Source organism: Triticum urartu, chromosome 6A, assembly GCF_056163025.1.
Source record: "Triticum urartu cultivar PI428250 chromosome 6A, HENAU_Tu73, whole genome shotgun sequence".
In the NCBI taxonomy this organism is placed as follows: domain Eukaryota; kingdom Viridiplantae; phylum Streptophyta; class Magnoliopsida; order Poales; family Poaceae; genus Triticum; species Triticum urartu.
Genome location: NC_141878.1, coordinates 26,460,271 through 26,483,477, shown reverse-complemented (window position 1 = coordinate 26,483,477; position 23,207 = coordinate 26,460,271). Strand labels below are relative to the sequence as shown.

Genomic DNA, 23,207 nt, shown 5'->3' with positions numbered 1-23,207 from the left:
GATAATATTCAAGAAGTACCAAGCAACTAAGCTTGGGGATGCCTCGAACGGGATCCCCTCTTTCTTCTAACAACCATAGGTATTTTACTTGAAACTATATTTTTATTCGTCACATATTTTGAGTCACTACTAGAAAAAGGGCTATAGATGATATGGCCACTAATTGCGCACCAGACACGTGGTGCACCATTACTATATACTAATGGCGCACCATGTGTTGGTGCGCCATTAGTAATATCTATATCTATCTATATCTATATCTATATCTATATCTATATCTATATCTATCTATATCTATCTATACTTCTATCTATATCTATATCTATATCTATATCTATCTATCTATATCTATATCTATCTATATCTATCTATACTTACTTATACTAATTTACGACTTTCAAGAAATTCTCACGTTAATTGGATTTTACGAGCCGTTAATCTGGTGGGACCAAATTATTACGGTGTAGATCGACTCATGAAATCCTACAAAAAAACCTTGATTTTAAAAGAAGTTCTATCTAAAACTTCCGATCTCTTTTCTCTGTTATAAAAATAAAAGAATAAAAAACCTCTCATCTTAATAATTTATCTACGGCTCCACAACTTCTTATAAAAAGAATAAAAAAACCTCTCACCTTATAATCTATCTACGGCTCCACAACCTGTTATATATAAAACTGAATCAGAGACGTACAATCATTGGTTTCTATTTTCCCTACCCTACCTCCATGTTTGTCTACAGTCTACGCCTTCATAAATCACCTCTGTCTACCTGTGGTCTCTTCACATAGGAGAGGTCTCCATGATGCTGCTCGGTATGGCCTCCGTTTACCCCTGCTAGCTATCCCCATATAGGAGAAGTATCCATCGTGATCAATATCCTCTTGGGCGAGACTGCGTCGCCTCTTCCATGTGATGTTACATATCAACGCAGCCACCACAGGCTTGCTATTCTCTTGGCTGATGTCTCCATTGCTGCTTCCATGTGCTGCCACATCTCGCCACTGATGGACAACAACGTCGAATAACATCTTGGGACGATAATTACTTCTGAGGCACTAACTCGGCCATGGTATCCTCTTCCCCCATGCCTCCTGATTTGGTCACGGCGACTACCAGGTATAATCCCAGATTCCCATATGTCCACTTGGTCACGCTAGGAGAGGAGGTTGGCTTTCATGCAATTTAATTGATTTGGTTTCCTCTATTGTGTTGTAGTTTTCTCGATTGAGGCGGGTTGAACATGCCTTTGCCGCTCCCACTGTGATTGCTTGGAGCACGTCATATGACGTTGTGCTGGACAAGAATTTAGGTGCACGCTAACCTCTCTAGAGGGAAATTTACAGTGATCCGTGTTGTAATTAGGTATGTCAGAACTAATATTTTTCTGTACAACAAATGTGCGCTTCAACCAATTCTCTCAGGCTGGAAGCTATCGGTGATAGCCTATTATAGTTAGAGCTGAGATATAACGTATCTGGGAATAAATGCTTACATTATTTGCATTGAAGCTGACAAGCACTTTTTTTTTGCAAGCAGAGCACACAGCCGCATAGGTGGATCTTAGTTTTTTTTCCATGTTATATAAGCGCCTATTGAATAGTAGTTGTCTGCGTACGTTGCTGTTTTTAATCATGGCGTTTAAGACCTTATACATAGAGCTATGCGCTAGAGATGCCTAATCAGATGTAGTTGTACTGTTACTGTACTACATGATACAATATGCGATAGTATATTGGCAAGATACTGGCAGTAAATATGTAGCACCCTGCACCGTGAACCATAGGTCTTTTATCTCCATTGTGTTCCAGTGGTGAAAATTGGAGCATATATACTCTTCAGTTAATAAAATCATCCATACATATGAGAGATATAAACAATAGAAAGAGATCTCAAGCTGATATGATTTTGGTTCAGATCCAGATATAGCAATGTTACTTTGGCAAATGCCTCTGATATTCTGAACTAAAATTATGCTTACTATGAAAGGAAAAGAAGTTTCTTACTATATATGATACGGATGGTTGATGCTATAGTAGCATATCAAGTATAATAGTGGGACTGCACTATTGTTTGTTCGCTGTTTTGTTCTTCTTTAGTAAAAAATACATTATTTACAAACTTTGATTTTTTTTTTCTTTTGTTGAACCTCTGGCCTAATAACTTTTTTTTTCTGAAAGTGTTAGTTATGCTTTGTTTGGCAAAAATACATTTTGATGTGGCTAAACAGTTCAACAATTATGTTGTAGACATGATTGCATATGTAGATCTTCTATTCCACTAAAATAGTCGAAAGTACATTAAACTTAATTGCAATTTCAATTCTCTCTGATGATAATTCTAAGGATCCCTTTAAATTAATTCTCAATGTTTATGCATCATCAGTGTCATACCAATCCGAAAGCATGTGGAGGGAATTGTTAGTTCAGTTGTTACAAATAGTAGTTGTACTATTCCTAAATTTTGTTAGATTAACCAGGTACTTAGCTAGACTTGAACTATTTATAGTTTACCTTTCATCGCATACATTTAGTGCTCGCAAACTATAAACCATCTATTTGTTTGTGTACATATCCTGCTGAAAGGGATTGATTGCAATAGGCAAAAAAATAGTTCGACAGGTATTGCTTTTCCCCCCATTTTACCTCTTCTGTTTTTCATGGACTTTCTTGAAACATAAAAATTGATGTACTCTATAGACATTCTATGGTGATCACATTTCCCTTTTCATTCATTGGTCTCAAATTTGAATGATATGGTACATATTCTCAATAGGAACTCTTTGTATTGTGCAAAATACATAAATTCTGTCTTTACACCATGTAACTTAAATTCCTAGAACCAGAAAATCAGAATACAAATTTATGGCATCAATGTAGTGGAAAGTACAGAAACATAATACATATAAATATACATTACAACTAACTAATATGTTTTGAGTGAGTCAAAACTAATATAGAAAAAAAACTATTGAATAAAAATCTAGCAATCTCCCTGATGACGATGTACAATCACCTCTGCAGGACACCTTCCGGCCATCTCCTATGCAACATCGTGGAAACACCTCTGTAATGACACAGGATTGGGGGAGAATATGCAGATAGTGCTAGCCTATTCAATTTTTTTATTTGGAAACCACTAGCACAATCATCTAATAGCTTCAAAAGTCATTCTTAACAACTGGAATAAATAGCAAGTAATCTTCCCACCAAAAAATTAAAGCTTTCGAACCAGACGAAGTTAGCATTCTGTATGTCCTATAGTTCGACCAAATTTAGAATTGTTTATTATTGTTTTAGGCTAATATTTCCTAATGTGAAATAAATCAGGACACCAATTTTCTATATTTTTGGACGGCATACTCTTACAAATTGTGCCATGCCTTACATGAAAATTTATAATCGGCTAATTGTATTGTTCATTTAAAATTACAGAAAGTTAGCATTCTCAATATGCGAGCCCGTGCAAATGCACGGGTTGATGACTAGTATTACTAATGGCGCACTTGGTGTGTGGTGCGCCATTAGTAGTTTTGAAAAAAAAAATGTTTGTTACTAATGGCGCATCATGGTATAGTGTGCCATTACTAATTGACATAGTAATGGCGCACCACATCCACCGTGCGCCATTAGTAGTTTTGAAGAAAAAAAAATTGTTAGTAATGCCGAGCCCCACCTCCCCTCGCCCCGTCGCCCTCCCTCCCCTCGCCGCCCCCTTGCCCCACCTCCCCTCGCCCCGTCGCCCACCGTCCCAACCACCCCCCGCCGCCACCGCCGCCACCCGCCACCGCCCCCTGGCCCCACCGCCCCTCGCCCCGTCGCCCCCACCACCCGCCACCGCCCCGGCGCCCGAACGGCGCCCCATCGCCCAAATGGCGCCCCCTTGTGCCCCGCCGCCCCCACCACCTGCCCGTCGGCCCCTGCGCCCGCGCCGCCCCCGGAGCCAGGCTCGCCGCGGGCCCCCTGCGTCCGCCTCGCCCCCCCCCCCCCCCGGAGCCAGGCCCGCCACCGCTGCCCTAACCGCGGCCGTCCACCACCACCCCCTGCCCCCGGAGCCAAGGTGAGCATTTTTTTGTTTTTTTCTACTATTTTTCTTTGCTGTTTAGGTTTAATTAGGTTATTGATAGGTTTAGGTTAGTGGTTGGTTTAGGTTAGTGCTAGATTTAGGTTTAGATAATTAGAAGAAGAAGAAAGTTGAAAAAAGAAGAAGAAGTAGAAGAAGAGGAAAAAGGAAAAAAAAGAAGAATAAGAAGAAAGTTGAAAAACAGAACAAGAAAGGAAGAAGGAGAAGAGGAGGAGGAGGAAGGAGAAGAAAGAAAAAGGAGAACAAGAAAAGAAGAGAGGTGGAGAAGAAGAAGATGGAAAGGAAAAGGAAGAATGCATCATTGTTTAATTGTAGAGGCTGATGATCGAAAAGTTGACCTTTCTTAGGAGTAGCATCTTCAAATAAGTAACCCATCATGTCTTCAAATAAAATAACAGAACAACATAACTCGGAACGGTAATATAACCAAGAATGCATCTTCGAGGATGAGAGCTTTTTTCAAGTGTTTATTTGCTGCTTCCTCATAAGCAACGAGACATCTCTGAGGACAGAACATCATTCTAGTAGGATGTAACAATCATTAGTCTTCGAGAAGAATGATATTAAATAACATAGTGGCCTGTGATGTATTTTCGTACCGAAAATGCATTTGGCACTAGTCCTCGCTTAACAACATCATGGGTGGGAAGCGGGAACTTCGGAAGTGCATTGGTGTAGTTGATTATCTTCTGCTCAAAATTTATGCTGCTATAATGTTGTATGATAATGTTGTAAGGGTACTAATTGGTCTCTTCTGCTGCTTATCAGAGATGGGGGGAAGCAGCCACCGCCGCTCTGCCTCACCGGAGTACGAGTTGGATGCTTTCGAGTTCTTCAGTATCAAACTTGGGACTTCAGTATCAGCCGGGCAGGTATATAAAATGAGAGATCTCCCCTTCACCCATCTCATTATGATAACTCTGTTGTTTGCTACATCACTCCTTGTCCCAAATTGTAGAGGCTGCCTGACACTTTTATGAACATGCTGGGTGAAGATCCGCCAGATAATGTGAAGCTCCGATAGGCCGGCAGCGGGGTTCGCAGGATGTGGGACGTGGAGTTGGTGATCGAGGAGGGCCACATGTACCTGTGTCGTGGCTGGGAGAAGTTCTACAGTGCCTATGACCTGCGGATTGGGTACTTTCTTCTGTTCAGGTACGACGATGACGCCATAATGCTCATCGTGAAGGTTTTCAACGCGACTATGTGTCGCATGTGCTACGCTGACGACGAAGATGCCAGTGCATTCTGCCTCTTCTTATTCCTCTACATTTGGCTTTGTCTCACATCGACTGTTAACGTTCATTGTTGCATTTGGACAGGCAATGGGAGCAGCAGCAGCGACACTGGCTACAACCAAAGCAGCAGCGATTATGGCTGTAGCAAAAGCAACAGCGATTCTGGCTTTAACGAAAGCAGCAGCGATTCTGGCAGCAGCAAAGACAACAAGAAGGATGATCCGGACTGGAGTGGCGGAGAAGAAAAGCATAGTGGGGATGAGGAGCTGCAGGATGACGATGGGCATCAGGCTGAGGATGACCTAGCGCTGGTGGTAGCTGACCAAGGGCAAGAGATGGTGGTGGCTGACCATGGGCAAGAGATGGTGGTGGCTGACCATGGGCAAGAGATGGTGGTGGCTGAGGATGACCTAGCGATGGTCGTGCCCGTCCTGCCTGAAGGTGGCCTCGCGATGGTGGTGGTGCCTGACAATGACCACGCACCGGTGGTGGCGCCGGCGATCCCACAGCTGGGCGACATGACCACGCCAATTGTGGTAGAAGACTACATCCCACAGCTGCCTCCACCGCCTCGCCGCTCTTGGCGCATCAGGCTGAGGAAGGAGGAGAAGAACAATGAGAACTGAACTATGTCAGGTATGTCAGATCTCCAAAATGATATATATATATATACTTAGTTACCTATGTTATCTCTAATATGCTTAGTTTCCTATAGGTTAGCTCCAAAATTACTTATGTTAGCACAAAATGATCAAGTTTACATAATAAGCTTATAGTCTTCTTCTTATTCTTCTTCTTTTCCAAAATGACATATGTTAGCTTCATTTTACCTAAGTTGGCTCTAATATGCTAACTTAGAGCTTATATGCTTAGTTTCCTATAGGTTAGCTCCAAAATAACTTATGTTAGCACAAAATGATCAAGTTTACATAATAAGCTTATAGTCTTCTTCTTATTCTTCTTATTCTTCTTCTTTTATAAAATGACATAGGTTAGCTTCATTTTACCTAAGTTGGCTCTAATATGCTAACTTATATCTTATATGCTTAGTTTCCTATAGGTTTGCTCCAAAATTACTTACGTTAGCACAAAATGATCAAGTTTACATAATAAGCTTATAGTCTTCTTCTTATTCTTCTTATTCTTCTTCTAGTGTTCTTCTTCTTCTAGTATTCTTCTAGTCTTCTTCTTCTTCTTCTCTTCTTCTTCTTCTTCTAACTTCTTGTTTATCATTTTGTAGATTTGATTTAATTCACGGAAGCTTGCATGGATGGAGTGCTTCTTTTCCATTTGTGTTTTTATTTTGTATCAATGTGAAACTTTTGTGAATTGATGGATAACGGTGTTGGATGAACAATGTGAAACTTTTGTAATATGTAACGATGGAACTATGTGTTGGCTATGTATGTATATATGATGAAACATGTGTGTTGGATATGATTGTTGTATGGATGCTTGTTGCATATATATGTGTTGGATATCTCATATGTGAAATAGTGACCTGAGATTAAGAAAAAACGATTTTTTTAAAAAAAATTGTTACTAATGGCGCACTTCCATGTGGTGCGCCATTAGTATACCAGATACTAATGGCGCACCTGTGGTGCGCCATTACTAAAATATACTAGTGGCGTGATACTAATGGCGCACCTGTAGTGCGCCATTAATAATCAAAACAGGTGCGCCATTAGTTGGCCTTTTCCTAGTAGTGAGTTTTGCTTGGAGTGTCTTGTATTATATGAGTCTTTGATTTTTTTTGCTTTGTGTTTTAGTCATGAATCCTTGCTGGACACACCTATTTGTGAGAGCCAAGATTATGCCATGACATGTTTACAATTTCTCTCTATGCTTCACTTAAAACTTTATGAGCTATGGAATTGCTCTAGTGCTTCACTTATATCTTTTTGGAGCACGGTGTGCTTTAGTATTTTTGGAGAGATGCTCTCATGCTTCACTTAGATCTATTTGAGAGTTAGTAAATTTTAAAGAAATTGTCTCTTGCTTCAATTAAATTATTTTGAGAGAAGTATTTTTTATGCTCATGTTCTTCACTTAGATTTGTTTGAGCTATCAAAAGCAACATATGAAATTAGTCCCAAAGTGGTAGATATCATTGGACAAAACAAACTTGATTCCTTGTAATAGTTTTGAGCTATGTTGATATAATATGTGAGTCATGTTGATGAGTAATTATGCTTTAGTAAGAACTAGCATTGTTTCCCACGCATTTACGCGGCCAGAATTTTGTCTATAATTATTATATTTGGTAACTAAATCTTGGTATTTTTAATATTTCTTATATTTTGAGAACTTAAATTATTGTCACTTGATTCTGTATGAGGAGTTCATTTGCAACGTGTTGTAAAAAATAGTTAGTTACACAAAAAAGGGTAATTGAATATATTTTTTACATACAGATGTTGTGAATTTCTTCTTCAGAGGGCTATAAATGTTAATTCGGATATAATAATTGACTATAAGTCGCCCAGAAAATAACTACTCCCTACAAATTATTGATGAATTATTGACTACATGGTGGGACCGCAACTGGATTGTTTGAGAAAATATGAATCTCAAATCACCTAATCTTTTATAAATCATGAATTTTGGTATATTGTATTTGTTGTTTTATTTATGCAAATCGTATGTGACTATAATCTAAGACATAATATCGAAATAACATTCTCGAGATTTTTAGTGCTTAATTTCTGCATGTACCATCCTAGCTACAACATCATTTTATTTCTTTTGCATGTCCATAGATCAGTTCATTGTCGCCTACGGGCATGCGGTAATAGTGAAATACGTCAATGATCGACAATTCAACTATATCTCTGCTCATCTTTGCCCAGTCAAAATATTTTTTTTAACATGACTACTCTAAAGTTCAGCTTTTGGAAGTACATATATGAAAATATATTTCTGAGGAAGATATAGGATTTATTTAATTTTAATCTTGATATGTATGCACACTTTTTTGATGTAATATATAGGTTTTTCATAAAAACTACAAAATGGTTTTATCAAGTAGTTACATAATATCTACGAAACAAAGTACTTCCTAATAATCGCTAAGAAGCAAACAAATTAAATCCATCAATGATTGATGACACAGGCGACGATGTAACCATTTGCAATTTTTGTATGCCTACGTGCACAACTTGCTTTGTATGGACGTGTGTCAACGGGATTGCTCTGGACTGGTACATAGCGTCCACTCAGATGGAAATGTATCATGTTCTATTTATACCTCATGTGTTGAACTCTTTGTTCATTACTCCCTCCGATCCATATGAAAGGTCGTTCAAACGGATGTATTTAAAATATTTGCATGTAACGTTACATCCTTCCTACATCACTTGAGAGTAAGGTTACATTTTTATATTAAATCTAAGTAATTCGATATAAAGATAGGTCGACATTGAGAGAACTCAAACTGTATGCGCTCATAACATGGACCAGACATTAATATAAATGCAACTGTATCCTGGTTATTTAGTAGTCCAAATCCTAACATATATAAAGACACCCTCATGGAGGCGAGCTAACCTTGGCAAAGAGAGGATGCATACAGCTCATTAGTCAAGAACAACATATAAAAAACAACTTACATTAGTGTACTATACTTTGAGAGAGCAAACTCCTTGGTCAGTATCAAACAGGCCCTCTAAGGATAACTTCAGATACATCTAAAAAAGGATAACTTCAGATATAATTTGTCACTGCATCCATCAACTAATTAAATCCCGCTCTCAGTAACAAAACATTGGCTCTGCTGTTGTGATGAATTAATTGTTCGTACCTTGGATTATTTCTTAAGCCATTTTTCAGTTCCACAACGTACTTTCTAGTTCATCAGCCTTGCTTTAAATATCATGCATTTGATCATATGCCGAAAGTATGTCGACCTTTGGTTAATCTTCCACTTAGCTTCCTCTCCTGGACCATGGCTGAGATTTGCAAGCTATCTCTCCCACTGTCCGCAGTCTAGACCACCTCAATTACTTCCTCGTTCACACATAAAAACCAAGCAAGTAAAATGTATGGAAATAAAATGCCAAGTAGAGTAATATGTACTAACGGGCAAGAAGACTTGGATGTTTACAAACTGTGATTATTTGTACAGCAATGTTCGTGGTCAGGATCAAGCAGGCCCTCTAAGGATAACTTCAGATACGTCTAAAAAAGGGATAACTTCAGATATAATTTGTCACTGCATCCATCGACTAATTTAATCCCGCTCTCAGTAACAAAACATTGGCTCTGCTGTTGTGATGAATTAATTGTTCGTACCTTCGATTATTTCTTAAGCCATTTTTCAGTTCCACAACGTAATTTCTAGTTCATCAGCCTTGCTTTAAGTATCATGCATTTGATCATATGCCGAAAGTTTGTCGACCTTTGGTTAATCTTCCACTTAACTTCCTCTCCTGGACCATGGCTGAGATTTGCAAGCTATCTCTCCCACTGTCCGCAGTCTAGACCACCACAATTACTTCTTCGTTCACACATAAAAACCAAGCAAGTAAAATGTATGAAAATAAAATGCCAAGTAGAGTAATATGTACTAACGGGCAAGAAGACTTGGATGTTTACAAACTGTGATTATTTGTACAGCAATGTTCGGATAGACATGTCCAAAACCCTGCAGAACAAAAAACATTCAAAATCTGAACCCTACAAATATCAGTGGAACATGAGAACATTAAATCAGTGAATATTGTATTTGCAGAGTTAGGGCCGTTGTATGTAAATCATATAATAAATAAAAAAGAAGAAATCAATCCTCTGATGAATTATTTATATATGGAAGGACAGAGCTAAACTACTGAAATCAAATCTAACTTTGGCTGGTCATATTTAGCAAAAAAAATTCAAATCATCAAAGAGCGCATCAAATTTCACGACTCAGTGACCTTCCATCTTCAGAAATAGAACCAATAACTGAGAGAGAGAAGATGCATGAGAAATTACAGCAGAACAAAAAAATAGTGCAATACATGCCAAGCCTATGTTCAGTATTTTGTTGTGACATCTCCAGATTGGTCTGGGCTGTTACAACAGAAAAACCATGACATACTTGCGGATTAACCTGCACTGAATTATCCCCATTGATGGCTATAAGAAAGAAGCTCAGCTTCAGGTATAGCCCGTCATGCAGGGCATGTGCATCGCGTACGTATTGCCAGGTAGAACATGTTAAATTTTCTCTCGTGATTTTGAACTTAAGTTTCTCTCGCTGTTCTTATTCATCAGCCATTGTCGCCTGCCTAGTTTCCTTCCCTCTCCCTCACTCGTACTGTAATTTGTCTAGGAAGTCGTGGTCTGACCTGAGAATTTGTGGACGGCAAAGGAAACGTATTTGAGTGGCTGGACACCAAGAGAAAGAGAGGCGGCAGCAGTGCGCTTCACCGAAAGATGCGGCAGTGGATGATATCGCCATGGCCGTGGATGGGATAGTGGAGAACTGCATCGACGTGGTGGACTGGGAGATGTGCCTTGTATGAGATAGCGAGGCGACGGAGAACTGCAGGCACGCCGCTGACGGGAAGAGGCAGCCATGGATGACATCATGTGAGGATCTCCTTTTCGATCGTGGGAGGATCTTCTTTCCGTGGCCATGAAGAGTTGCATGGAAAATTTAGCTTAGCTTCGGATCTAATAACTAAAATCAGCGGCTATGTGTACCTCCAGGTCTCCTTTTCTATAGAAAGGTAATTTCTCTACGTTCCTTTTCTATTGCCTACTATGTCTAGTTAATTCTTAATCCTGGCCGTTACTTTTCTTCTACTTTTTAATCCTTAATCATGATAGGAATTGATTACCTGCCTACGTACCTTTTTCTACGGGATCCTTTCTCCATACATAATAACCGTGATGAAGGCTTGTAAACTTCAAGCTGCCCTTCTCCTCTACGTGACTCTTGTTCCACTTTTGACAAAAAAAATTTAAAAAATTTGAGGACATATGCGTGAAAGATTAACGTGTGCAACATAGTGCATGCACAAATATTTATATGTAACGTATATATCTCTAATCTCAGCCGTTTAGATTTATAATTAATGGCTGAGATAATTTAATCTGTGTGGACACACCTAATGGCTTGTTTGCCTCTTGTCTTAATTATATAATAGATAGATAGATATTGGTGTCAAGGTTTGTGATTCCCTATGCAAGCACGAAAGTCAATAGTTATGCAATGAAATTACATCCTACTTGTGGTGCATTATTCGGTGCTAGTTATGCTTAATGCTCGCTTATGAGATTTTTCATTTTTTTGTTGGTCGCTTCTCAATCTTTTGCTAGCCTTCATTTTGCACTAAGTATGATCACTACTTATGCATCCAAAATCATTTAAACCAGTTTTGCCATATGAGTCCATCTCTAATTTTGAAACTTAAATTCTCTTTTGTGTGCTCGTACCGCTCATGAAACGGTAGGGGGTGGCTGATATATTTCCATGTTAGATGTGTTATTCTCAAGATGGGTGTTTATTCACTTGTCATTGCACGAGAGTACGGCAAAGGTATTAGTGATGCCCAGTCCCGAAATGAAAAATTAATTTACTTCACGTTGTCAAATAATAAATTCCTTGGAAAGTGTTGGTATGGACGGCACCCGAGGATACGGTTAGCCATGTAAAGTGAACGTATGGTGGAAAAAGGAATAAACTTTATTTTCTGTTTGGGAACTGCCTATGATATATCTAGCATGGAAAGTATTGGGAACTACTCGATCGTTTTCGTTGACAGGAAAAGCATGCCACCCTAAATGTTTTATCTCTATATTTTTTTCTTTGAGCTCTGGCACCTCTACAAATCCCTACTTCCCTCTGCAAAGGGCATTTCTATTTACTTTATGCAATTTTTATTTTTTACTAGAGTCTCCATCTTCTCTTACAAAGCACCAACTAAGGGGCACTATGATCGTACTTGAGCATTGGGTGTAGCTAATATGCGAGTGTGTTTCATGAATGGATCAATGATTGAGCATAATGGGCTAGGGATAAATTACTGTAGCGTTGATATGTTGAAAGACATGGTTGCTTGTTGATATGCTTGAGTATTAAATTACTCATGTCAAAACTAAACTATTACTTTGAACCATATAAAAGTCCAATTGTCCATGCTATAAAAGAGAGAATATGTGATGAACATGTTAGGAAGAATTCCACATCAAAAATTCTGTTTTTATCATTTACCTACTCGAGGACGAGCAGGAATTAAGCTTGGGGATGCTGATACGTCTCCAACATATCTATAATTCTTGATTATTACATGCTGTTATATTATCATTCTTGGATGTTTTATAATCATTTTATATCATTTTTGGTACTAACCTATTGACACAGTGCCAAGTGCCGGTTGTTGTTTTTTGCTTGTTTTCTACATCATAGAAAATCAATATCAAATGGAGTCCAAATGCAACGGAACTTTTTGTGGACTTTTTATGGACCAGAAGACACCCAAAGGGCCGAAGAAGCACCCAGGGGGTGCCCCGAGGTGGGCACAACCCACCAGTGCCCGTATGGGCTCCCAAGCGCGCCCAGGTGGGTTGTGCCCACCTCGGTGGCCTCCCGCGCCGCCTCTTTGCTTTATAAATACCCCAATATTATAGAAACCCTAGGGGAGTCCACGGAAATCAATTCATGCTGCCGCAAGTTCCAGAAATACCAGAGCCAATCTAAACACCATCACGGAGGGGTTCATCATCCTCATTGGTGCCTCTCCAGTGATGCGTGAGTAGTCTTTTGCAGACCTTCGTGTCTGTAGTTAGTAGCAAGATGGCTTCCTCTCTCTCTCTTGATTCTCAATGCAAAGGTCTCTTGGAGATCTATTTGATGCAACTCTTTTTACGATGTGTTTGTTGGCATCCGATGAACTTTGAGTTTACGATTAGATCTATGTTTTTATCCATGAAATTTATTAGAGTCTTTTGATCTCTTATATGCATGATTATTTATAGCCTCATATTTCTTCTTTGAATCTTTGGTTTAGGTAGGCCAACTAGATTGATTTTTCTTGCCATGGGAAGAGGTGCTTTGTGATGGGTTCGATATTACGGTGCTTGTTCCTAGTGACATAAGGGGAACCGACACGTATGTATCGTTGCTATTAAGGATAACAATATGGGGTCTACTTCTACATAAATAGATCTTGTCTACATCATGTCATCGTTCTTATTGCATTACTTCGTTTCTCCATGAACTTAATAAACTAGATGAATGCTGGATAGCGGTGGATGTGTGGAGTAATAGTAGTAGATGCAGGCATGAATCGGTCTACTAATATTGGACATGATGACTATATAATGATCATTGCCTGGATATCGTCATGATTATTTGAAGTTCTATCAATTGCCCAACAGTAAATTGTTGACCCGCCGTTGCTATTTTTCTCGAGATAAGCCACTAGTGAAACTTGTGCCCCCCGGGGTCTCTTCTTTATTATATGTGCCTTCCTGATCTGTTTTTATTTTCTTTTATTTTAAGATCTATTAATCCAAAAACCCAAAAATATGTTGTTGCAATGTATTATTATATATTTTATCTCGCGTTCCCGTGAGATTTATTTACCCAATCTACTACAATTTTACCTATCTTTTTACCCGTGAGGGATTGACAACCCCTCTCTTACGTCGGGTTGCAAGTATTTGTTCTTTGTGTGTAGGAGTTGTTTGCGTGGTGTTGCATGGTTCTCCTACTAGTTAGATAACATTGGTCTCATCACTGAGGGAAATACCTACCGTAGCTGTGCTGCATCATCCCTTCCTCTTTGGAGAAATACCGACGTAGTTCAATCCCCATCAAGGAGGCAGAGCGGCCGAGGGATAGGGGGCACATAGCGTCGAGGTCGTGGTCGGGTCTCGGAGGCGTGGTGAGGGAGGGCGGTAGACGGCGACAAAGGGCACCAGACAACGTGTGGAGGCCGACGGGAGGGCGCGAGGAGGCCGACAGCGATGTAGGGCGACAGCGACGACAGGGAGTAGTGAGGATTTGGGGGAGAAATGGCGGGGGAAGAAAGCCCGCGCGAGGGATATGTAAAACGTAGCGGTAGCGCTGGTGGGAAAACATCGCTATAGCTAAGTTAGCTATAGCGCTAGAAATAAAACACGCTAAAACTATAGGAAGTAGCTATAGCGCTTGTACGAAAACGCGCTACTGCTATAGGAAGTAGCTATTTATTTTCATTTTTTAATTTTTTCCTTTTCCTTTTTCTTTTTTTTACTTTACCTTTTTCCTTCCTACTTTATATAAGGAACACATGGCACGTTGCTGCTAGATTAGCTATAGCGCTTGTTCAGAACAAGCGCTGCGCTATGCCTTTCTCCTTTATTTTTATTTTTCTCTTCTTTTTCTTTACATTTTATTTTTTTCCTTTTTCTTTTTTCTATTTATTTCATTTTCATTTTTATTTCTTTTTATTCTCCATTTTATTTTATTTTCCTTAGCAGTAGCGCTCTCCCATGATACCACGCTACTACAACGAACTTATCTATAGCGTGTTTTTCCCAAGCTCCCTACTATTATGCCCAGCCTACCGGCAATAGTGTGGGAACTATAGTAGTAACGTGATTTCCTGTAGACGCGCTACTGCTACCAACAAAGTTGTAGCGCCCTTTTTGTCCACACACTACGGGTATGTAGCAGTAGCGCGTAGTTTTGACCAGCGCTACTGATAATCCTCTATGTGTAAGGTTTTCCCTAGTAGTGATTGCCTGAGATATCTGAGGGTTATGTTATGGATGGAGAGGTAGCTAGGGAATTTCTTCCTTGTAAGGATAGCGATGATCTTAAGAAATTACTATGCAAGTTGAAAGAAAAATCTTTGGATGCGAGAATGAAATATGATCCTAAGTTTGCTACTTCACATATCTTTATTATTGATAAGGATTATGAATTCTCTGTCGACCCAGAGTAAACTACTTTGGTTGAACCTGATCTTTTCCATGACTATGACACTAAAACTATTATGGCACATCTTACTAAATTAAATGATATATATAGCCACCCTATTTGCTCATGATGAAAAAATTCGCTATTACAATATTCTCAAGTTATTTCCTTTCTTGTCAAAGGGTGATGCTAAGGTATGGTTTATGATACGTCTCCAACCTATCTATAAATTTTTATGGTTCCATGTTGTTATATTATAATTCTTGGATGTTTTATATTCATTTTATATTAACTTTATATCATTTTTGGCACTAACCTATTGACGTACTGCCCAGTGCCAGTTGTTGTTTTTTGCTTATTTCTTACTTTGTAGAATATCCATACCAAACGGAGTCGAAATGCCACGAAACTTTTTGAAGATTTTGTTCTGCCCGGAAGACAACTTGCACTAGTACGCGTCGGTGCTATGCAAATGGTCTTTTACCCTTTTCCGCGACGGCATTTGGAACCGTCGCCTAGTGAGTGACGGTGATAGGGGGGGTCCTTCCCACACGACCCAAAAACCGTCGAGGATATGCCCTCCTAGCACACACACTCGGCAAAATGAGGTCGTGTGCGACCGGCGAGCCCTCAAATATGGAAATACATACAATAGGGCTAAAAACACAATTATACAGGCGAATGATACGTCTCCAACGTATCTATAATTTATGAACTATTCATGCTATTATATTGTCCATCTTAGATGTTTAATGGGCTTTACTATGCACTTTTATATTACTTTTGGGACTAACCTATTGACCCAGAGCCCAGTGCCAGTTCCTGTTTTCCCCTTTTTCAGTGTTTCGAAGAAAAGGAATATCAAATGGAGTCGAAACGGAATTAAACCTTCTGGAGAAGTTATTTTTGGAAGGAAAGGAACCTGATAGACTTGGAGTGCACGTCAGGAAAGAAACGTGGGAGCCACGAGGTAGGGGGTGCGCCCACCCCCCTAGGGCGCGCCCTCCACCCTCGTGGCTCCCCTGACGTACTTCTTCCTCCTATATATACCCATATACCCTGAAACAATTAGAGAGCACAATAGATCGGGAGTTCTGCCACCAGAAGCCTCCGTAGCCATAAAAAACCAATCGGGACCCTGTTCCGGCACCCTACCGGAGGGGGATCCATCACCGGTGGCCATCTTCATCACCCCGGCGCTCTCCATGACGAGGAGGGAGTAGTTCACCCTCGGGGGCTGAGGGTATGTACCAGTAGCTATGTGTTTGATCTCTCTCTCTCGTGTTCTTGATTTGGCACGATCTTGATGTCTCGCGAGCTTTGCTATTATAGTTGGATCTTATGTTTCTTCTCCCCCTCTACTCTCTTGTAATGGATTGAGTTTCCCCTTTGAAGTTATCTTATCGGATTGAGTCTTTAAAGATTTGAGAACACTTGATGTATGTCTTGCCGTGCATAGGGGTTGGCACACATTTTCGTCGTGATTCTCCGGTAGAAACTTTGGGGCACTCTTTGAGGTTCTATGTGTTGGTTGAATAGATGAATCTGAGATTGTGTGATGCATATCGTATAATCATACCCACAGATACTTGAGGTGAAATTGGAGTATCTAGGTGACATTAGGGTTTTGGTTGATTTGTGTCTGAAGGTGTTATTCTACTATGAACTATAGGGATGTTTGTGACACTTATAGGAATAACCCAACGAATGATCCAATTATGTTATTATTGTTGAGAGGACTAGCACTAGTGAAAATATGAACCCTAGGCCTTGTTTCCTATCATTGCAATACCGTTTATGCTCACTTTTATCATTAGTTACCTTGCTATTTTTATATTTTCAGATTACAAAAACCTTTATCTACCATCCATATACCACTTGTATCACCATCTCTTCGCCGAACTAGTGCACCTATACAATTTACCATTGTATTGGGTGTGTTGGGGACACAAGAGACTCTTTGTTATTTGGTTGCAGGGTTGCTTAAGATCAGAGACCATCTTCATCCTACGCCCCCTACGGATTGATAAACCTTAGGTCATCCACTTGAGGGAAATTTGCTACTGTCCTACAAACCTCTTGTAACATCCCGAATTTTCAATTTGGAATGTTATACATAGATCATTCATGCATATCGTATTTTATTGCATCTCGTTTCGCGATCCTCGAAATCATAAGCAACTCAAGGACCCTCGGAGAGAGTTGGGGATTTCCCTGTTTTCATGTTTGAGTTTTATCAAATATTGAAACGAGGATTTTTGCTTTTAATTATTTTTCCCTCCGAAAATATTTCATATTAAAATATATGAGAGGAGATAATATGACTTCTCCAAAATAAATGAAATATTGAAGGAAAATGATTAAAATCAAATATTTGATTTTTCGGAGTTTATTGCTATTTTATTTGAATTAGAAAAATTGCACATTTTCCAAAGTTGCATTTTAGGGCCAAGAAAATGTTCATCTTGTTCTAAATGTTTTATTTATACGGTGAAAATTTGTTTTGGCACTTTTAGATTTTTATTTTATTTTCTGGGATTTTTTTTGTTGTTGTTCGGCGAAATTATTTAAAAAAATGCGCAGTGGCCGACTGGGCCGAAGCCCAGCCGAGCCGGCCCGCTCCCCGCGCCGCCGTCTCCGAGCTGGAGACCGCGCGCACCGCCACCGCCGCCCGACCCGGAGTCCGGCCGGGACTCCTCCCGCGCCTTGCCCCCTCCTCCAAGTCGTCGCCCCCTCTCTCTTTTAAGCCGCCACACCCCCCCCTTGGAGCCCGAGCCGCCCCGCCGCTGCTAGCCGCCAGCCCGCCGTCGCAAGTCGCACCGCCGCCGGCTCGCTGTCGCGCCGCCCCACTGCCTTGCTGCTGAGCCGCCCGCCGCGCCGGACCTCGCCAGAGGTATAGCGCCGTTCGGTTTTTTAATAAAAACCGGTTCGGTTTTCGTTAGAAAACCCTTGTTCGTTTATTTAGATCGGTTCGCCGGGTTTTTTTCGGTTTAGTTACTTTGCGGATGTTCGTCCGTACGTTTGTTTTAACGAACGGAGTTCACTCGTTAGCCGCAGGCAACTAACGTTCGTTCGTTAGCCTGTTCGTCAGTTTTTTTTTCTCGGATTTTTCGCGATTATTTTCAATCGTGATTTCTGATCTGATTTTTGTTTTAGTTTATCTTTTTGCTCGTTTGTCGGAATCAGGCGATTCAAGCGCCTAGATCTTCGTCACGAAACTCTCTTTCTGTTTAACCAACTTGAACAAGTTTTTGCTACTATAAAATTTGACCTTAGTCTAGATTAGAAAACGGATCTTGTTTCTTTCACAGTTTGAGTTTCGTTGCTCCGTTTGATTTGATTCTTTTCGCAAACCGGAGTTCTTAAGTTGAACTTTCAGGTTAGATCTTCTTATTTGAGATTTACCCGTGTTTCTGTGCTCGATTGCTTATGTATGCTATTGTTTGTTTGCGATAGAACAGCCGGAGTGATAAGCGTGCTACTACGAATCCCTTGGTTTTGCGGATCATCAGCAAGGCAGTAACACTTTGATCATACCCCTTTATCACCCAGTTTTTATGCATTAGTTCCAATCCTCAAACATTTCATGGTTAGGATGTGATTAACATGTGGGTTGGGAAGTAGTTGATGAGGTAGAACCTATTGCCCTGTTATTTATCAAACCCTTGGGAGTAACTTCTACGTGTTGCTATTATTGCTATGCTCGTAGACGTGGTTTGGTTGAGTGAAATCCATGACAGATGTGAGATTGTTAATTAATGGTTCAACTTAAGGTGGCAACTTGAATACACATCTGGGTGGATTGTTTGTTGGGCACCTGGAGAACCCAGTGTTGTCCTAGGATATCCCGGAGTACCCGTGTGATAATCATATGGTCCGCCACCCAGGCTCAAAGGGATCTGAGATATTTTCATGCTAGAAATTTCCGTGTGCAGCCACAAGATATTATGGGTGAGTAAGCTGTGTGAAGCTCCCGAAGAGGTGGATCAGCAGGTAGAGGGATGTAGGTTGGTATGGTCTGCCCAGAGTAAGGGGTTAATGCTTCCGAAAAACTGTGTCTCGGTCATCCGTTTCTCAAACACCATGTAGTGCAAGAAATCCAATGGAGGAGATCGGGTCTTTTGGGGAAAAGTGTGTAAACCTCTGCAGAGTGTATAAACTAATCATGGTTAGCCGTGTCCCCGGTTATGGACATCTTGAGTATCTAGTACTTGGAGTATCATAAGTATCTCATCACTCTAAAGTAATATTGTTGGGTTGTTAATTACTTTAATTGGGATTGAGTTGGAGGAACCTTCTCAATGATGTTTCAACTACCATGATAGTTAAATAAAACCTATTCCTTTGTTGTAGGGAAAAATTGGCTTTTCGCAAAAACCATAACCATAGAGCTTTCCACCAGCCAAATATGCATTTAGTGATAGCATTATTCTTTTCATTACTCTACTGTGTTACTTTGCCAGCATATTCCATGTGCTGACCCTTTTTCGGGCTGCAACATATTATGTTGCAGACTTTTCAGACGAGGAGTAAGGTTCGTTAGGTCGTTGCCATGCAGCTCAGCTATGCTGTTGGAGTTGATGGATTCACTTTATCTTCCAAGCCTTCCGCTGTTATCGTATTAGATGGCCTTAAGCCATATTTATTGTAATAAGTTCTCTTTTGAGACATTCGATGTAATAATTGTGTGATTTCCACTCTGTTATAAATCCTCGAGTACTGTGTGTGTCAGCATTACCGATCCAGGGATGACACTGAAGCACAGAGACTTGACCGTTTGAGGTCGGGTCGCTACAAGATGGTATCAGAGCGCATGCTGAGTGTAGGACACAACCACTAAGCAAAAGCCCTATATCACTATTCTCTTCTCATTTCTGTCTCCTCTCCATTTTCTACTCTTTAGGATGGCGGATGCAAGGAACAAGTTTGCACAACTGGATGAAGAAGCACCTTTTGGACGACACTTGAGGGAAGTCACTAGGTACCTGAACATTGGAATACCAAGTTTCACCGAGACTTAGAACGCCACTTTACTAGAAGAGGAGCGATGGATGATTCAAGTTCAAGTTCCAGGAAGGACATTCACGCCAGTCACTAAGCCCATAGAATTATCCTTCGATGCACCAACCTGGAGTCCAGGAAAGAGTATGAAAGCTCACATTACCATGGGACGCATTGGAGAAATTAATCATAAGGAGCTTAAGGATACTATCTATCAGATTTGTGGGCGCCGAGATGAGCAATGGGAGATCATCAGCACTAGGAAGGATAGATCCATTGCAGCTTTCATCCAGGAGTTAAACCAACACATTCGTTGCCAGGAGAACCAGATGTGCGCAGGAATGATAGATCTAAAAAAGGCAATGACAAGGATCACGGAACTGGAGGAAGAACTCAAGGCTACTCGTGAAGATTATGAGGAGGAAATCTTCGTACTAGTGGAGAAGAATGACGATCTGGAAAGGAAGCTAGGAGTATTCGTGGTAGACACCGCACTAGGAGGAGACGACAAAGAACACAATGAGATTCGCCCAGGGGACTACATCATCATCGACGACACCGACTCGGACCCCGACAATAGCGATGATGACTATGAAGACGAAGCTGGAGCAGACATCATGGAGTCTTCAACCGAATAATATTTTTAGTAGATCACCACATCAGTAGTAGTATTCCACCATGTAAATAGTATAGTCCGAGGACTTTTGCAATGATAGTTAAATCGATTGTATGCCCTTGTTTGATTGATTGAGTGAAATGATTGTGTTTGTCTCATGTGCATATGGGTAGTGTTTTCTCATTAGACCTCATTCTATTCTAATATCACCCTCTAAACCCATCATATGCCTCCGAGACGTGACCCCGGATTTACTTTCCCACCGGAGCTCGCTCAGTTGATCCAGCAGCAGAATACCCTAATGCAGTTGTTAGTCTAGATCCAAGGCAACAAAAATAACAACAACAATCCACCGCCACCACCACCAATTGATAACCAAGCCCGCTTTCTGAGGTTGCAGCCGCCGGTGTTTTCCAGTAGCACCGAGCCCATAGTAGCAGATGATTGGCTCCGTAGGATTGGAAGGGAGTACACCACTTCAGGATGTACCGATGCTGACAAGGTGCGTTTCGCCGCACATCAGTTGGATGGACCAGCAGCCTCATGGTGGGAGAATTACACTGTCACCTACCCTATAGCCACTGTTACATGGGATCAATTTCAGCAAGCTTTCTGTACAGCCCATGTCTCAACTGGAGCTATGAGCATGAAGAAGCATGAGTTTCGCAACTTACGCCAGGGGAACCACATTGTGGGTCAGTACGCGGATGAGTTTAGCAAGTTATCTCGTTATGCCCCTGATGATGTGGCCACAGATGCCGCAAAGCAGGACAAGTTTATGGAAGGGCTGAATGATGAGATGAGCAAGCAGTTGATGGTGGCAACATTCAACAACTACCAGGAGTTGGTAGATAAGGCTCTTATGATTGAAGGGAAGCAGCAGCATATTGAGAGCCATAAGAGCAAGTATGGACAAGGAAGGTATAATTCAGGAGCTCAGCAGAAGCCTCGCCTAACACCGAACCTGGGAGGACTTGTTCATAACCATGGAGGCCACACCCATAATGGAGGAAGTAACCATAATCATACTGGCCCGTGATGACCCACAAGTATAGGGGATCTATAGTAGTCCTTTCGATAAGTAAGAGTGTCGAACCCAACGAGGAGGAGAAGGAAATGATAAGCGGTTTCCAGCAAGGTATTCTATACAAGTACTAAAATAAGTGGTAACAGATAGTTTTGTGATAGGATAATTTGTAATGAGCAACAAGTAACAAAAGTAAATAAAGTGCAGCAAGGTGGCCCAATCCTTTTTGTAGCAAAGGACAAGCCTGGACAAACTCTTATATAGAGAAAAGCGCTCCCGAGGACACATGGGAATATCATCAAGCTAGTTTTCATCACGCTCATATGATTCGCGTTCAGTACTTTGATAATTTGGTATGTGGGTCGACCGGTGCTTGGGTACTGTCCTTACATGGACAAGCATCTCACTTATGATTAACCTCTATTGCAAGCATCCGCAACTACAACAAAAATATTAAGGTAAACCTAACCATAGCATGAAACATATGGATCCAAATCAGCCCCTTATGAAGCAATGCCTAAACTAGGGTTTAAGCTTCTGTCACTCTAGCAACCCATCATCTACTTATTACTTCCCAATGCCTTCCTCTAGGCCCAAATAATGCTGAAGTGTCATGTAGTCGACGTTCACATAACACCACTAGAGGAGAGACAACATACATCTCATCAAAATATCGAACGAATACCAAATTCATATGACTACTAATAGCAAGACTTCTCCCATTTCCTCAGGAACAAACGTAACTACTCACAGAGCATAATCATGTTCATAATCATAGGGGTATTAATATGCATATAGGATCTGAACATATGATCTTCCACCAATTAAACCAACTATCATAAACTACAAGGAGTAATTAACACTACTAGCAACCTACTAGCACCAATCCCGGACTTGGAGACAAGAATTGGATACAAGAGATGAACTAGGGTTTTGAGAGGAGATGGTGCTGATGAAGATGTTGATGGAGATTGTCGTCTCCCGATGAGAGGAGCATTGGTGATGACGACGACGATGATTTCTCCCTCCCGGAGGGAAGTTTCCCTGGCAGAACAGCTCTGCCGGAGCCCTGGATTGGATCCGCCAAGGTTCCGCCTCGTGGCGGCAGAGTTTCGCTCGGGAAGAAGGCTTATTATTTTTTTCCCATCGAAATACTTCATATAGCAGAAGATGGCCACCGAAGGGCCACTAGGGGGCCCACGAGGTAGGGGGCGCGCCTAGGGGGGTAGGGCGCGCCCCCACCCTCGTGGGCAGGGTGTGGCCCCCTGGTGAACTTCTTCCGCTGAGTATTTTTTTATATATTCAGAAAACGTCTTCCGTGAAGTTTCAGGACTTTTGGAGCTGTGC

General features: G+C 40.9%; 1 protein-coding gene across 3 annotated transcripts; it reads left to right on the top strand.

The window, feature by feature from the left end:
* The first annotated feature begins 589 nt into the window (after positions 1 to 589).
* LOC147963464 (uncharacterized) lies at positions 590 to 6,757 on the top strand. Of its 3 annotated transcripts, none has more exons than XM_087527780.1 (6): positions 590 to 1,119; positions 1,219 to 1,365; positions 4,852 to 4,955; positions 5,079 to 5,324; positions 5,406 to 5,957; positions 6,562 to 6,757. In XM_087527780.1, exons 4-5 carry the CDS (start codon positions 5,129 to 5,131, stop codon positions 5,945 to 5,947), a joined length of 738 nt encoding a protein of 245 aa, XP_087383906.1. In that variant the 5' UTR covers positions 590 to 1,119; positions 1,219 to 1,365; positions 4,852 to 4,955; positions 5,079 to 5,128; the 3' UTR covers positions 5,948 to 5,957; positions 6,562 to 6,757. The 3 variants fall into 3 exon arrangements, with proteins under 3 accessions (XP_087383906.1, XP_087383905.1, XP_087383907.1); XM_087527779.1 differs by having other exon boundaries at positions 5,042 to 5,324; XM_087527781.1 differs by lacking the exons at positions 590 to 1,119; positions 1,219 to 1,365 and adding an exon at positions 3,991 to 4,059 and having other exon boundaries at positions 5,042 to 5,324.
* The last annotated feature ends 16,450 nt before the right edge of the window (positions 6,758 to 23,207 follow it).

Excerpts from the sequence above, each read along its gene's own strand:
- LOC147963464 (XM_087527780.1), top strand. The coding sequence starts at position 5,129 with ATGTGGGACGTGGAGTTGGTGATCGAGGAGGGCCACATGTACCTGTGT. Across the intron at positions 5,325-5,405 it reads CGCTGACGACGAAGATGCCA|GCAATGGGAGCAGCAGCAGC; the intron begins GTGCATTCTGCC and ends GCATTTGGACAG.